This window comes from Rutidosis leptorrhynchoides, chromosome 2 (genome assembly GCF_046630445.1).
Source record: "Rutidosis leptorrhynchoides isolate AG116_Rl617_1_P2 chromosome 2, CSIRO_AGI_Rlap_v1, whole genome shotgun sequence".
NCBI classification, from domain to species: domain Eukaryota; kingdom Viridiplantae; phylum Streptophyta; class Magnoliopsida; order Asterales; family Asteraceae; genus Rutidosis; species Rutidosis leptorrhynchoides.
In genome coordinates, this window is record NC_092334.1 from 114,015,686 (window position 1) to 114,030,068 (window position 14,383).

Consider the following 14,383-nt stretch of genomic DNA (forward strand, 5'->3'; position numbering starts at 1 on the left):
AGCGTTCCCAACACTCCATTCTTTATCATCAACCTCTTGGCCACTTAGGCCATCTATAATTTTACTGTTTCGTCTGCATTTAATGCAGCCATATCTGAATCGTCGGTTATCAATCCGAGGTGTTTCAGGAGAATTGTGTTTTTACATGATTAAACGCTGATGGTAGTATGGTGGAATATAAAAGGTTCCCAGTTAACAATAAAAGAGCACACATATATATCAAGGTTATAATAAGGTTATTTCGAACGAAAAGTCGATGTTGACTTGTTGGAGCTGTGACAAAATTTGCTACTTTGAAATGAATTTCCAAGTTATTTTGGGTAATAATAACACTAAGGAATTAGCATAGCTACGTTTTAAACGTTTACTCAATTGCCGAGAGTTTCTCATGTGCATAACTATATGCATCAATCTTTTTTTCCGTAGATAAAGTGCGGTTGGTTTATCATTTCGGTTGAGGTGTTTTCAAGAATCATGAAATGTTTGAACGTAGATTGTAATCGTCAAGATACAAATGAGGTTTAAGATGAAATCAAGTGGCAAACTTGAAGAATTGTTTAGTTTAATATGTTATAATCAATATTTTAATTCATTTTAATTATTCAATGTTATTAGTCCACAGTTGATAGTCCACAGTTAACAGTCTAATAATTCATATATAGTTTAATTTATAATATTTGAATTAATTAATACGTATCATGACCCGTATACGTCTTAGACTCGATTACAACTCAAATTATATATATTATTGTAGAATCAACCTCAACCCTGTATAGCTAACTCCCGCATTACTGTATATAGAGTGTCTATGGTTATTCCAAATAATGTATATATATATATATATATATATATATATATATATATATATATATATATATATATATATATATATATATATATATATATATATATATATATATATATATATATATATATATATGCGTCGATATGATATGTCAAAACCTTGTATACGTGTCCCGATATTTAAAGTGCGTAAAATAAATAACAGAAATTAAATGACGATAAATAAAATTGCGAGAATATAAATTGCGATAAATAAACTGCGATAAAATAAAATGTAATACGGAATTAACAGTTAGCTAGGAACAATTAGTTAGGATCTTGTTAGCATGGTTTCTTAACAAAATTTCATATTGTTAATTAGTCTGTTTCTAATCAATTTTTATTGTGTCCATTATTTCTTCATTATACCACTTGTTGGATTCTGATAGATCAAAATCCAAATATCAAATGGAATTTGAATGAAAATAGTTATTCTTTGGTGAACGGATATGTATATCGATGATTGTAAATTGAATAGTAAATGATCGTTGAATCAAATTCGAAGAATGTACAGTGTAACTTATTAATGTGAAATCTAAATATTCCTCGGGTATTACCTACCCGTTAAAATATTTTCACCATTAACAGTTTGTACAAAAGAATTTTTAATTACAATTTTTATGAAAACATATACATATATATATATATATATATATATATATATATATATATATATATATATATATATATTCAGATGTAATTATGGATTAAATGAGTTAATATAATATTAATCTCATTTGATTTACCGTTAGAATAAGAATATATAATCTCTAAAACATTAGAGATTACATAATCGCCATGTCGAACGAAGATAAAATAGATAGAACGATACGTAGTACGATGATTATATTCGAGGTATAGAATGAGATATTGAGGCATGGATTGTTGATGGTACTGGTATTGATGTTGATGGTACTGTTGGTGCCGTTGATGTTGCTGAAGCTGGTACATTTTGCACCATATTTTTCAAGGCTACAACTCGGGCGAGTAGTTCGTTGACTTATTACTCCGGGATGATTGTTTGTAAGAACGGGCGAATGAATAAAGTTTAGAATTTTAGATAGAATATAATCGTGGCGAGATATTCGGGAAATGAGGGTGAAAATGGTGTTTCGGACTGGTTCACCGGTAAGTACTTCGGGTTCTTCGTCAAGAGGTAAATTCGGTTGGTGAAAAGAATCGCCTTCTTCGCGTCTCCATTGATTAAGTCGACTACGAACCCATCAGATCAATTGGGGATGGATGATTGGTTGATTCATTCTGGTGACTCTGCTTTCAGAGCTCGAGTGAAACTCTATGTTGAAATAACTGTCGGAATAACTATCGGAATAGCTATCAGAATCTAAAGTACTCGAACTGGTTGAGGGATTCATCTCGTACGATCAGATGAAGGATTTTAGATAAGAAATAGAATAGGATGTAGATTAGTACACTACAATACATAATTCACATATGCATATGTAATACTAAAATCCCATAAATTACAGAGGAATCTACGAAAACTGTCAAGCAAAGTCTACAGTAACAGCTACGCTAAGATGTGAATTAGCAGATATGCTAAGATATGAATTTTGTCTATAAAATAAACATGTAATTAATGCAATAAGATGTGTCTAGACTAAGGATGATAAGCAAGTGATTCCCTAAGAATGATAAGCAGGTAATTTTCGACACGAAATGATAAGCAAAACTTTTGAGATGCAGACACGGTCGAAGTTCAGACTCACTAATGCATCTAAACAACTATCAGTTAGACACACTAATGCAAGACCTGGTTCGCTAAGATCACCGCTCTGATACCAACTCTAACGACCCGTCCCAATCCATCTGGACGAAGTCCATATCGATTATAAACGATTCACAGTAGTTGGTTACATCGCGATGTACTTGACCTCTATATGATACATTTGTAAAACATTGCATTCATTTTAAAAAGAAAAACTTTCATTTACATTGAAAGTTGACGGCATGCATACTCTTTCATAATATATCCAACTATAATTGACTTAATAATAATCTTGATGAACTCAACGACTCGAATGCAACGTCTTTTGAAATATGCCATGAATGACTCCAAGTAATGTTTCTAAAATGAGCAAATGCACAGCGGAAGATTTCTTTCGTACCTTAGAATAAACATGCTTTCAAGTGTCAACCAAAAGGTTGGTGAGTTCATTAGTTTAACATAAATAAACAGTTCCATCATTTTAATAGACCACAAGATTTTCATTTCTCATAAATATACGTCTCATGCATAGAGACAAAAATAATCATTCATATGAATTGAACACCTGGTAACCGACATTCACAATATGCATATAAGAATATCCCCATCATTCCGGGATCCTCCTTCGGACATGATATAAATTTCGAAGTACTAAAGCATCCGGTACTTTGGATGGGGCTTGTTGGGCCCGATAGATCTATCTTTAGGATTCGCGTCAATTAGGGTGTCTGTTCCCTAATTCTTAGATTACCAGACTTAATAAAAAGGGGCATATTCGGTTTAATAATCCAGCCATAGAATGTAGTTTCGATTACTTGTGTCTATTTCGTAAAACAATTATAAAAGCAGCGCATGTATTCTCAGTCCCAAAAATATGTATATTGCAAAAGCATTTAAAAAAGGGAGTAATGAAACTCACAATACGATATTTTGTAGTAAAAATATTCATACGACGAAATTGAACAATGCAGGGTTGACCTCGGATTCACGAAACCTATATCATTTATATATATATTAACACATATAATTGTAATCGAACAAGTTTATATATTATTAATGATATAATTGCTATTTTAATAAATTATATATTTCATTAATAACTAATTTAAATATTTCTATTTTATGTACTTTAAATAAATAATTAGTATTTATTATTAAATGTTAATATAGCTTTGTTATATGTATTAACTATAGTGTTATATAGTTAAGAATCATTTGATAAAATAATATTAATAAAAATAAATAAAAAGTTGTATTATTTTATGATAATATCATTAGTAAATATACTTAATAATGATAATAATAATAATTATGATATTAAAAATAATAATACTTATAATGATAATAATATTGATAATAATAATAATTAAAATAATAATAGTAATAATAAAAATGATAATAATAATAATTATACTACTAATAATAATACATATAATAATAGTAATAACAATAATAATAATAATAATAATAATAATAATAATAATAATAATAATAATAATAATAATAATAATAATAATAATAATAATAATAATAATAATAATGGTAATAGTAATTACTACCTCAAAGAGTAGCCCTAAAAAAAAAAATGCCCAAGTCCAGGTTTGAATCCCGACGTCCCGCTAACCCGATAACATCCTTTAACCATTCCTTTGTCACCTCACTTCTGATTTAATTGCTACACCAAATCGATTTATCCTAATACAACTGTCTGTCTTCTTCTTCTTCTAAAAAAAATGTTATAACTCAAGCTCGAACTCGAGACCTCTTGTTCAATGACAGCACCCCTAACCATCACTCCATCCGTTTCATTTCTATTATAATTACCCGATTAATTACTTTTAACACTTTATGACTGTTTATCTTCTATCATTACCATTATCGTCATATTTTAACACGTATCATCATCATTCTATCATACCCGCTGCAAATTTCATATTGTGTATCACCATTTTATTTCCTAACATCTCGGCCCAATAATAAACTGCAGCCCAATAAGAAACTTTAATGAAGTAAATGGTGGTGATTGATGGTGTGGGTCTTTGGATTCTGTGGGTGATTGATGATCGAAAATGGTGACAGTTTGTTCATGGTCGATGGTATTGGTATTTGGATTATGTGGTTTATGAAGAGGATGGTGGATATATATATATATATATATATATATATATATATATATATATATATATATATATATATATATATATATATATATATATTTAATGGGAAGTTGATCAAATGAGACCAACAGAAAAACAATAATAGATGGAATCACGTGGATTTAAATTGTATAGTAATATAGAAGATATTTGGCTAGTTTGCAACCCCACACAAAAATCAAAAGGCAAAAAATATTCGAGTAGTACTATGTGATGATTCATATTATGTGTTAGTGCATGTATGTGTTACATATTATGTATATAAATATAAATAACATAATAATTAACTAATCTAAAAGTTAAAAGAAGACGTGTGGTTTGAAAACATGGTAGCCACCATTTGTTGTTATATGCCGTCAGTTATTTACGGTTGTCTATATTGTGTCCATTGCTAAACAGTTAATACATAAAAGTGTTCCTAAAAATCCCAAACTTTTAGATTAAATATAATTAATTATTTCACTCATTAACTGTTTGAAACCTGATCAAAAAGGTTCGATAATTGTTTATTTTCTGTTCCAATTTATGTGTACGGAGTACTAATATTTAAACTTAAAAATGTGAAAATATTTTTAACAAATCTAAAATCTTCGTAATCGATTTACAGTCCAATTTTTATTTCAAACCTTCCAGATCATGTACTATACCTATATTAACACTAACAAAACATCAATCGAGTGTTGCTGAAGTTTACTAATTAAGCTCGAATTCATTTATTTTTACTATATTCACTTTCTATATATAAACAGTTTTAAAATAGTAAGACTAATTACTAAAACAAATATATTAAATAGATTTAATATAACTTTATATATTTACAAGAAATATATATATATATATATATATATATATATATATATATATATATATATATACATATCTATATATTTATAATAGTAGTTTTCATTACATCGCATATTATTTTACATAATTATTTCTTAAAATTTAATCATATATTATATCAAATAATATTTCAAATTATTATATATATATATATATATATATATATATATATATATATATATATATATATATATATATATATATATATATATAAATATAAATATATATGTATCTATTTACAAATAGTTGTTCGTGAATCGTCGAGAGCAGTCGAAGGTCAATTGAATATAAGAAACAGTTCAAAATTTTCTAGACTCAACATTACATACTTTGCTTATCGTATCGAAATCATATAAAGATTAAGTTTAAATTTAGTCGGAAATTCCCGGGTCGTCACAGTGATCGTCGTGTATCATAGTCTCCAGCGTAATCGGCGTCACAATATCCAGTCACTTGACATTCTTTTGTTTTCTTGTATAAAATACCAAAGTTAATAGTGCCTTTAACATACCTTAAGATGCGTCGTACAACATCAAGGTGAGGCTTCTTCGGATTGCTCATGTATCGACTAACCACTCCAACTGCATAAGATATATCTGGCCGGCTTAGTGTGAGATAAATAAGACTTCAGACCATCTTTTGATACATGGTAACATCTTGAAGACTTTTTCCTTCATCTGCTCGTAGTTTTGTATTCGGATTCATTGGAGTTGAGATAGGTTTGCAATTAAGCATTCCGTACTTTTGTAAAAGATCTCGCGCATATTTCTGTTGTCCCAGAAATAATCCTTCTCTTTTCTGCTCTATTTCGAGTCCAAGAAAATGTTTGAGTTCTCCAAGCTCCTTCATATGAAATCTGATAGACAGATTCTCTCTTGTTCTTTGGATCTCCTCATAGTGATCTCCCGTGATGATTAAGTCATCCACATATACTAGCACTATGGCTAGTTTTCCTTGATCTTGTTTCACAAATAAACTAGAATCTGAAGGAGCAACTGTGAAACCACTTTGTACTAAGAACTCGCCAATCTTCCCGTACCAAGCTCTTAGAGCCTGCTTCAAGCCGTATAATGCTTTCTTTAATTTGCAGACATGCTCAGGATGGATCTTGTTCTCAAAGCCTATTGGTTGCTCCATATAAATGTCTTTGTCAAGTTCTCCATGTAAGAAAGCGTTCTTGACATCCATCTGCCATAACTTCCAAGATTTGCTAGTAGCTAAAGCTAGTAGAGCTCGAATTGTTGTGATCTTTGCCACTGGACTAAACGTTTCTTCATAATCCAGCCCATATTGTTGAGAAAAACCTCTAGCAACAAGTCGAGCTTTATACCTTTCAATGGAGCCATCTGATCGAGTCTTCACCTTGTAAACCCATTTACAAGATATTGGTTTTACATCTTTTGGCTTTGGAACTAAACTCCATGTCTGGTTTTCTTTTAGTGCATTAATTTCTTCTTCTATCGCTTTCTTCCATTCTTGACTTTGTGCTGCTTCTTCATAAGAGGAAGGCTCAATAGGTATTGATTCATCCACATGAGCAGCATTGGCATACCTCGAATTAGGTTTCCTCGACCTTGTTGATCTCCGTAATTCTTGCACGTGCTCCTCGGCATCCATTTGGCTTGGACGAACCTCTTCGGATGTAGATTGATGTACCCCAATTTTCCATGGACTCGTTTCCTTAGAGTACGATCCATCTCCTTCTTTAATTGGATCAGATATGTGCTCTTTATGTTCTTCTTTTTCTTCTGGACCTTCTTCTAATCCATGAGATTCTGGAAGCTCTATCTTTTGAGGTGACCACCATGAAGACGCTTCATCAAATACCACATTTCTTGAAGTATGGCACTTTCCGGTATTTGGATCACAACATCTCCATCCTTTTCTTGATTCATCATAACCGACAAAAATGCACCGAATTGCCTTCTTCTCAAATTTGCTTCGTAGATGATCTGGCACGAAGACGTAGCATACACATCCAAAAACTTTGAGATGGTTGACTGTTGGTTTGATCTTCCATAATCTTTCATATGGTGAAATATATCCCAACTTTTTTTGTGGGAGTCTGTTAATCACGTACGATGCCGTCCTCATACATTCGGCCCAAAATCTGCCTGGTACATTCTTACCATGAAGCATACTTCGACAAGTTTCGGCAAGGTGACGATTCTTGCGTTCCGCCACTCCATTCTGTTGTGGAGTATTGAGGCAAGTTAATTGCCTTCTGATCTCGTGCTTCTCAAGATACATATTGAACTCAGTCGATAAATATTCTCTTCCATTATCTGTGCGTAAGCACAAGATCTTAGTATTGAGCTCACTTTCTACCTTGTTCTTGAACTCTTTAAACTTCAGAAAAGTCTCCGACTTCTCCTTCATGAAGTAAACCCAAACATATCTTGAGAAGTCATCAATGAATGTCACCATATATTTCATACCTCCAAGTGATGTTTGTTTCACTGGGCCGAAGACATCTGAGTGTATGAGCTCTAGTGGTGTCTTGGACTGATGCTCTGGCTCCTTGAATGGCAATTGATGATCTTTGCCAAATTAACATCCAGCACATATTGTATCTGTTCGGATATCAATTTGAGGAAGCCCATTTACTACGCGTTTCACCATCATGTCCTTTAACTTATTGTATCCCACATGCCCAAGACGTTCATGCCACAGATCAGCCGTCTCATTCTTTCGAGTCTTATCCACATAAGCTGTTTCAGCAGATAATACATAGACCGATTTTATTCTTCTTCCATGCATAACTGGATTGCCAACCACCTTTACTCTCTTGAATACGGACACATCTTCTGGTCCAAAGAGCACATAGTTCCCTTCTGCTGTTAATTGTGGTACTGACAGTAAATTCTTCTTTAGGCCAGGGACAAGATACACCTTCTCGAGTTGGAGCTTATGAGAGTCGCCTTCACTTGGAATTATTGTCTTTCCAATGTGAGAAATAGACAACCTTGAATTGTTGGCTGTCAACACGACTCTCTTTCCTTTGTAATCCTCCATTTCTTGCAGCTTCGTCCCATCGTTGGTCATATGATTTGAGCACCCAGAATCGATGATCCAATCATCTTTGTAGTTTATTTTTGACTTTAAAGTTGTTGTAAGAGCTTGATCATCTATGTCAGCTTCAACAGAGAGTCCAGCTTCTGCATCCCATGTTTCCCCATTAATGGTTGCTTCGAATGTGACCTCTTTCTTCTCATCTCTTGCGGCGGCTACATTTCCTTCGAAAGTTCGCCTTCTGGGGAATCTACAATCTCGAGCAAAATGACCCTTCTTGCCACAATTGAAGCATTCACCATTCTTTCTCTTATCATTTTCCCCGTATTGTTGGCGATGATCTCTTCTTCCTTGTTGAGCTTCCCGAGCTCCCCCTGAAGTGTTGCCTTTTGACTTTGGGTGACTCTTCCATCCATATGTCTGACTTTCTTTCATCGCATCTTGTCTTCGAGATGTTGCTTTCTTCTTATTGGTGAAGAGTGCATCTTCTCCGTCTTTTATGGTTACTTCATTCATCTGCTTAGCTAATGCCTCTTGATTAGCCAATAAATTCTCCAGCTCTATTAATGATGGTTGAGTAGTCCATCCTCTCACAGCGGCTATAAATCCATTATACTCGGACCTTAAGCCATGGATGATAATTCTCTTCATCCTTACATCACTCACTTTCTCTTCAGGAGCAAGTTGAGATATCTCACGACAAATAGATTTCACCTTGGTGAAATACTGAGAAATAGATAGACTTCCTTGTGAGATAACTTCGAGTTCATTTTCCAAGAGTTGGAGGCGTGCTTCATTCTTCTTTGAAAATAATTTTTCAAAAGTTTCCCAAGCTGCCTTTGGTGTTTTCTCGTCACGGATGTGCTCCAATAGATCCTCCTCGATTGTAGTCTTCAATATAAATAAAGTCTTCCCGGCCTTGATGTTCCATTTTCTCAAGGCTTCGGCATTTTCTTTCGGTGGAGGCGTTGTGTCACTGCCAGCAACTATTTCCCACAAATCCTGTCCTTGTAGGTAGGATTCTATGCAAGTCCGCCAATAACCATAGTTGTGGTTATTGAGACTCTTGATTCCACTGCTCGTACTTGCAAGATCTGCCATCATGACGTCCAACGTCCAATAAGCTTGGTCCCAGACCGATGAGCTTTCACAGTTCCTAACTGTGCTCCGACAGAATCTCCCTTAGAACCTTGGTGAAAACAAGTCGATGTAAACGTCCAACGTTTACCGATGATTTCCTCCACTAGAGATGGTCCCGAACGATCCGCTCTGATACCAATTGTTGGAAGCTTTGATGAGCCCAACACACCCACTATAGAGGACCTAGGTTATACTCACTCACTGACCAACACTTTGACGTTGGTTAGCCTTTAATTTTATAAATCCTTAGTGCACAATAATATTTAGGCGACAGTGTCGACCATATATCTTTAGGCGGTATAACCGACCATGTATTACTTAGGCGGCAGAGCCGACCATATAATAAGAACAACAAAAGTGCACTAAGAACTTAAACACAAACTAAGGCTTGATTGGGAAACTTAACAAAAACACTTATATTAAATTACAATTACAATATTACTTACAAGCTTTCTTTTCTCTACTTTCGCTAACTCACACTCTTCTTCTCTTCTTCACAACTCACTTCTTATTTCACTCTCACAACTTCACAACTTACTTCACACTCTACAAATGAAATCCTCACCCCTATTTATACTACTCCATGGAAGTTTCTAGAAACTAGATATTTCCATGGATATATATAAATATCTAGATATTTTTATACATATAAATATCTAGATATTTCTTACACACATAAATATCAAGATTTTTCTTTACATTTTAATATCTAGATATTTTTCATATACATATCTAGATATTTTACCCATATACATATACTAATTCCATATTATTCTAAATTTGCATTGTATTTTAACATTAATTACATCTATTAGTTGTTGAAACTTTGGTAACAATTAATATTTTTGGTTTGGTGATACAGAACTTGCATATACCATGATTGTGACCGAAAGATGTGACGTTTATAGTTTTGGAGTGGTGACCCTCGAGACTATTTGTGGAAAGCATCCCGGAGATCTTCTGTCAACACTAAGCAGTTGTGCTGGTGATAATATATTATTGCAAGATTTACTCGATTCGCGACTGCCTCTTCCAACTGACCGCTTGATTCAAATGGAGATTACTCGTGTTTATCAGGTAGCACGGGCCTGCATTCAAACAGATCCTAAATACCGGCCCACAATGAAAAGCATTTCACAGGAATTATCACGAGCTATCATTCGTTCGGGCTACTAATCTCCAGCTTCAAGATATGTATCTGCATATTGTTCTTCACAGTTTTATTGGGTAGCAATGTATGTGTTGTGAGAAATGATCCCACTAATATATATAATCAATGGCCTCAATAATATTCTTCATTACTTATAAATAATAATTATAATGTATGATTAACATGTTCTACATACTGAAAAGAATGTTCAGCGATTGTATCCGGTACAGTACCACTACGATTCACCATCTGATTGGAACTATTTGGAAAAAGGGCGTAAATCTGTCCTTGACCCGGATCTTTCGTCTGGGTCTGACCCGGTCAGGACTTCGCGTGGACCGTATTGATATTCCTGATGCGGAAAGCTACTCCTACCGCCGGCCGGATAACTCGGTGAGGATTCTTCGGGTATGTATTCTTCATTAATATTCATATTGCTGCCGGAATGTTTATACATGTAACCGGAGTTATGTCCTGAAGAGTAGCTATTGTTACTCATTTTTTAGCCTGAATATATTGAACAAGATGTATGTATAGTTTCGTTTTGAAATTGGGGGTAGGTGTTCGTATTAATTAACACACATATATCTACCACACAACTGAACCCACATTCAGCTGAACTCAAAATCAACCAGTCCATATATGTTTCCATTTGTATTGGCATATAATATACTGTATCTTTTTTAAAAGCAACTCATACACCTACTATCACGAATTAATCCACAAAAAATGTATACAATTGTCTCATTCTAGGACCTCAAAGTTGGAAGGGCCTCCTCAATACCGTGGGACATATATAACGCTACCATGATGTTTATTTGTTTGTGTTGGAGCCGATTGGATCTTGGGATCGAAGGTTTGTGTGAATCGTTGACGTTGGGGATCGAATGAGTCGAACCGGATCGTTTTGGATCGGATTAGAACGATGCCCTAGAGTCTTGATTCGACTTGGTGGGTTTTTGCTTCAGTTGTAGATGAGAGAACGCCTGGAAACTGATTAGGGTTTATAGAACCATCAATCACCAAATGAATACTAAGTCACCCTTATATACTCATTTGGGTCTTATAGTGCTTGATCCGAACTTGGGCCTTTTATGCACCAACATACTCCCCCTAGGACCTAGTTCGATCAACATTCCTTCTTTTCTCGAATTTATACACCAACAAACTCCCTTGAGGATCATCATACTCCCCCTCGGATGTTGTATTACTTTCAGTTTCACAAGATTTCCCTTTACGCACCAATAAACTCCTCTAACTGGCACATATCTTCTCTCTTCATCTTTATCCTTGTTATATTCCAATGATAATCGCAAGTCGATACAATTACCAAGAAATACAACTTGTTGAACCTTTGAGTAAAATCTATGTTGATACTCGGAGACTTATTCTCAGCAATCTTCAAAGCACACTAGTCATCAGATTAACCCTAACTTATGACTGTTGTGACTTCAGGTTCTTCAATCTCTTCAAATCTTCATATACGCAGCGGAATTTTAAGATTTGACATTGTTTGGCCCATAAATAATCAGACGAATCTGATTGCCCCACATTAACTTCAATATATTTCTAAAGCTTCGTAACCTGCACATGTAAACATCACAAAGTACAATGACATATATAATCATGAGCACGTTAGGTATAATCAATCTCTCGTTTCTATACAACATAAACATCATAAACATCGAGACGATTAATTAAGCAGCTTTATTCCTTTCTTTCACGTACGCCATTCCTTCACTTCATCAGAACTCCAGAAGCTCCAACTTTAACTTCTTCGCAGTTAACATGGCTCGTACGTATATCAATTTTGACAAAAGGTTGGTCATATCAAACATTTAGTTCAAACACACACTGGTTTAACCATTTTGACACAACATTCTTCACAAACATTCAAAACAAATTGTTAAAACATTTTCAAAACACTTTAACTTTTCAAACAACGCTCATTTTCAGTCTGACACGTCAATTTCATTTTACATGAGTAACCACAAAATAAATAAAACGACAAATATTTTTGTATTTTATAAATTTATGCTAAAACACAATGAAATATTTTTGAATTTTTCATAAAATGAATGCAAGCACGCGACAAATAAGATACAGAAAGTAATCTGTATGCAGATACAGTGTAATCATGTAATGAAGCAACTACTACAATGCAAGACATCTTATTTTACATAAACTTAAACATGCACGAATTAAACTACATCATAATGAAATCAAACATACGAAATTTTACATATTTTTGGGAGTTATTTATCTTAACCTGAGATCATACATGAACTATAGTAGCATTATATTTGCGTCCATTTCTTCATATTAAGTACATACAGATTAATCTTCTAATTATTGTTATTAACCTCATTAAGCTTTCATTAACTTTCCTTTTAGACTTTTTGATGATCACGTTAGCATTAATTACTTTAACATATCGCTATGTTAGATTTGATCAAGATTCTGTCCTCACATGAGATCGCACAATTTATTAGGTAATCAATTGAGCACGAAAATCCCGACGCTGACCGTTACCACAAGCACATATTTTTGATCTAATTGAACGGAAGAGATTCTCAAAGTATTTTGAGTATTCCTATCTCAACCTATACTTTCAAATCAGATGCTCAGATAAGTCTCACAGTATATTGAATATTCTGAGATATGCATACACAAACGCTATAAGCCCCATGCTTTAACCCGTGATAGCACAACTTAGATTACATACGGGTAGATATATTTCTAGCTTCTTGTCTTAATGGGTATATTCTATATCATAGGCAAAAGATGCTCGGCAGTTCGATGTGAACCCCTGGATCAACAATCCAAGCCACCCGAGAGCGTCACACTAAGAATGATTTGAGTTTTTCTTGAGCAGCATCATTCACATTGACTTTGATATTCTTTGAATATTTCTTTGATCAGCATATTGTATTTCTGATTTTTATTGATTTTGAACTGCATCGCATAATGTATTTTTTTATGTGTTGTACATTCTTCATTTTTCTTTGCGCATTGCTCAAATCATTCAAAGGTGTTTTCCCTTAAAGACAAGGACGGCCCATGATAGTCGGATATACTTTTATACATTGGTTTCGAAATATATTAATCTCTATGTACGCTAACTTTTCTATATTAGGATTCAAGCATTACAAGCCGATAGAATTTGATATACACGGTACAGATTGTTCTCACCTTATATTGATCACCTGAGCACCAAATATTTCCAGTATAAGTCTTAATAGGGAATACCCTCACCTTCTGTTGATATCCCGATCAGTTATCTCTAGAGTATGTACCTGTGGTACTTAGGTGATTACCGTCAACCGCTGTAAATCTTTTCATGATTTCCTCATCTTGATATTTACTTGGTTCTTTGTGTGATCACCTCATCATAAGATTCGGTTAGTTCAGATTAATTTAGAAATACCCAATACTTAGTTAACTAATCTGCATCACTTACTTTTGTACGCAGAACATTATTCATGTCAGTTCAGTAATACAATCATCTCTCAT

The 14,383-nt window shown here is 33.8% G+C and overlaps 1 protein-coding gene across 1 annotated transcript in view; it reads left to right on the forward strand.

Annotated features, from left to right (window-relative positions):
* Positions 1–10,996, forward strand: part of LOC139894380 (uncharacterized) — a 30,153-nt gene extending 19,157 nt beyond the window's left edge. The window contains exon 2 of the mRNA XM_071877635.1: positions 10,583–10,996. Coding sequence (XP_071733736.1) covers positions 10,583–10,896 — 314 coding nt within the window. The 3' untranslated portion in view covers positions 10,897–10,996. The remainder of the gene's footprint in view (positions 1–10,582) is intronic.
* The last annotated feature ends 3,387 nt before the right edge of the window (positions 10,997–14,383 follow it).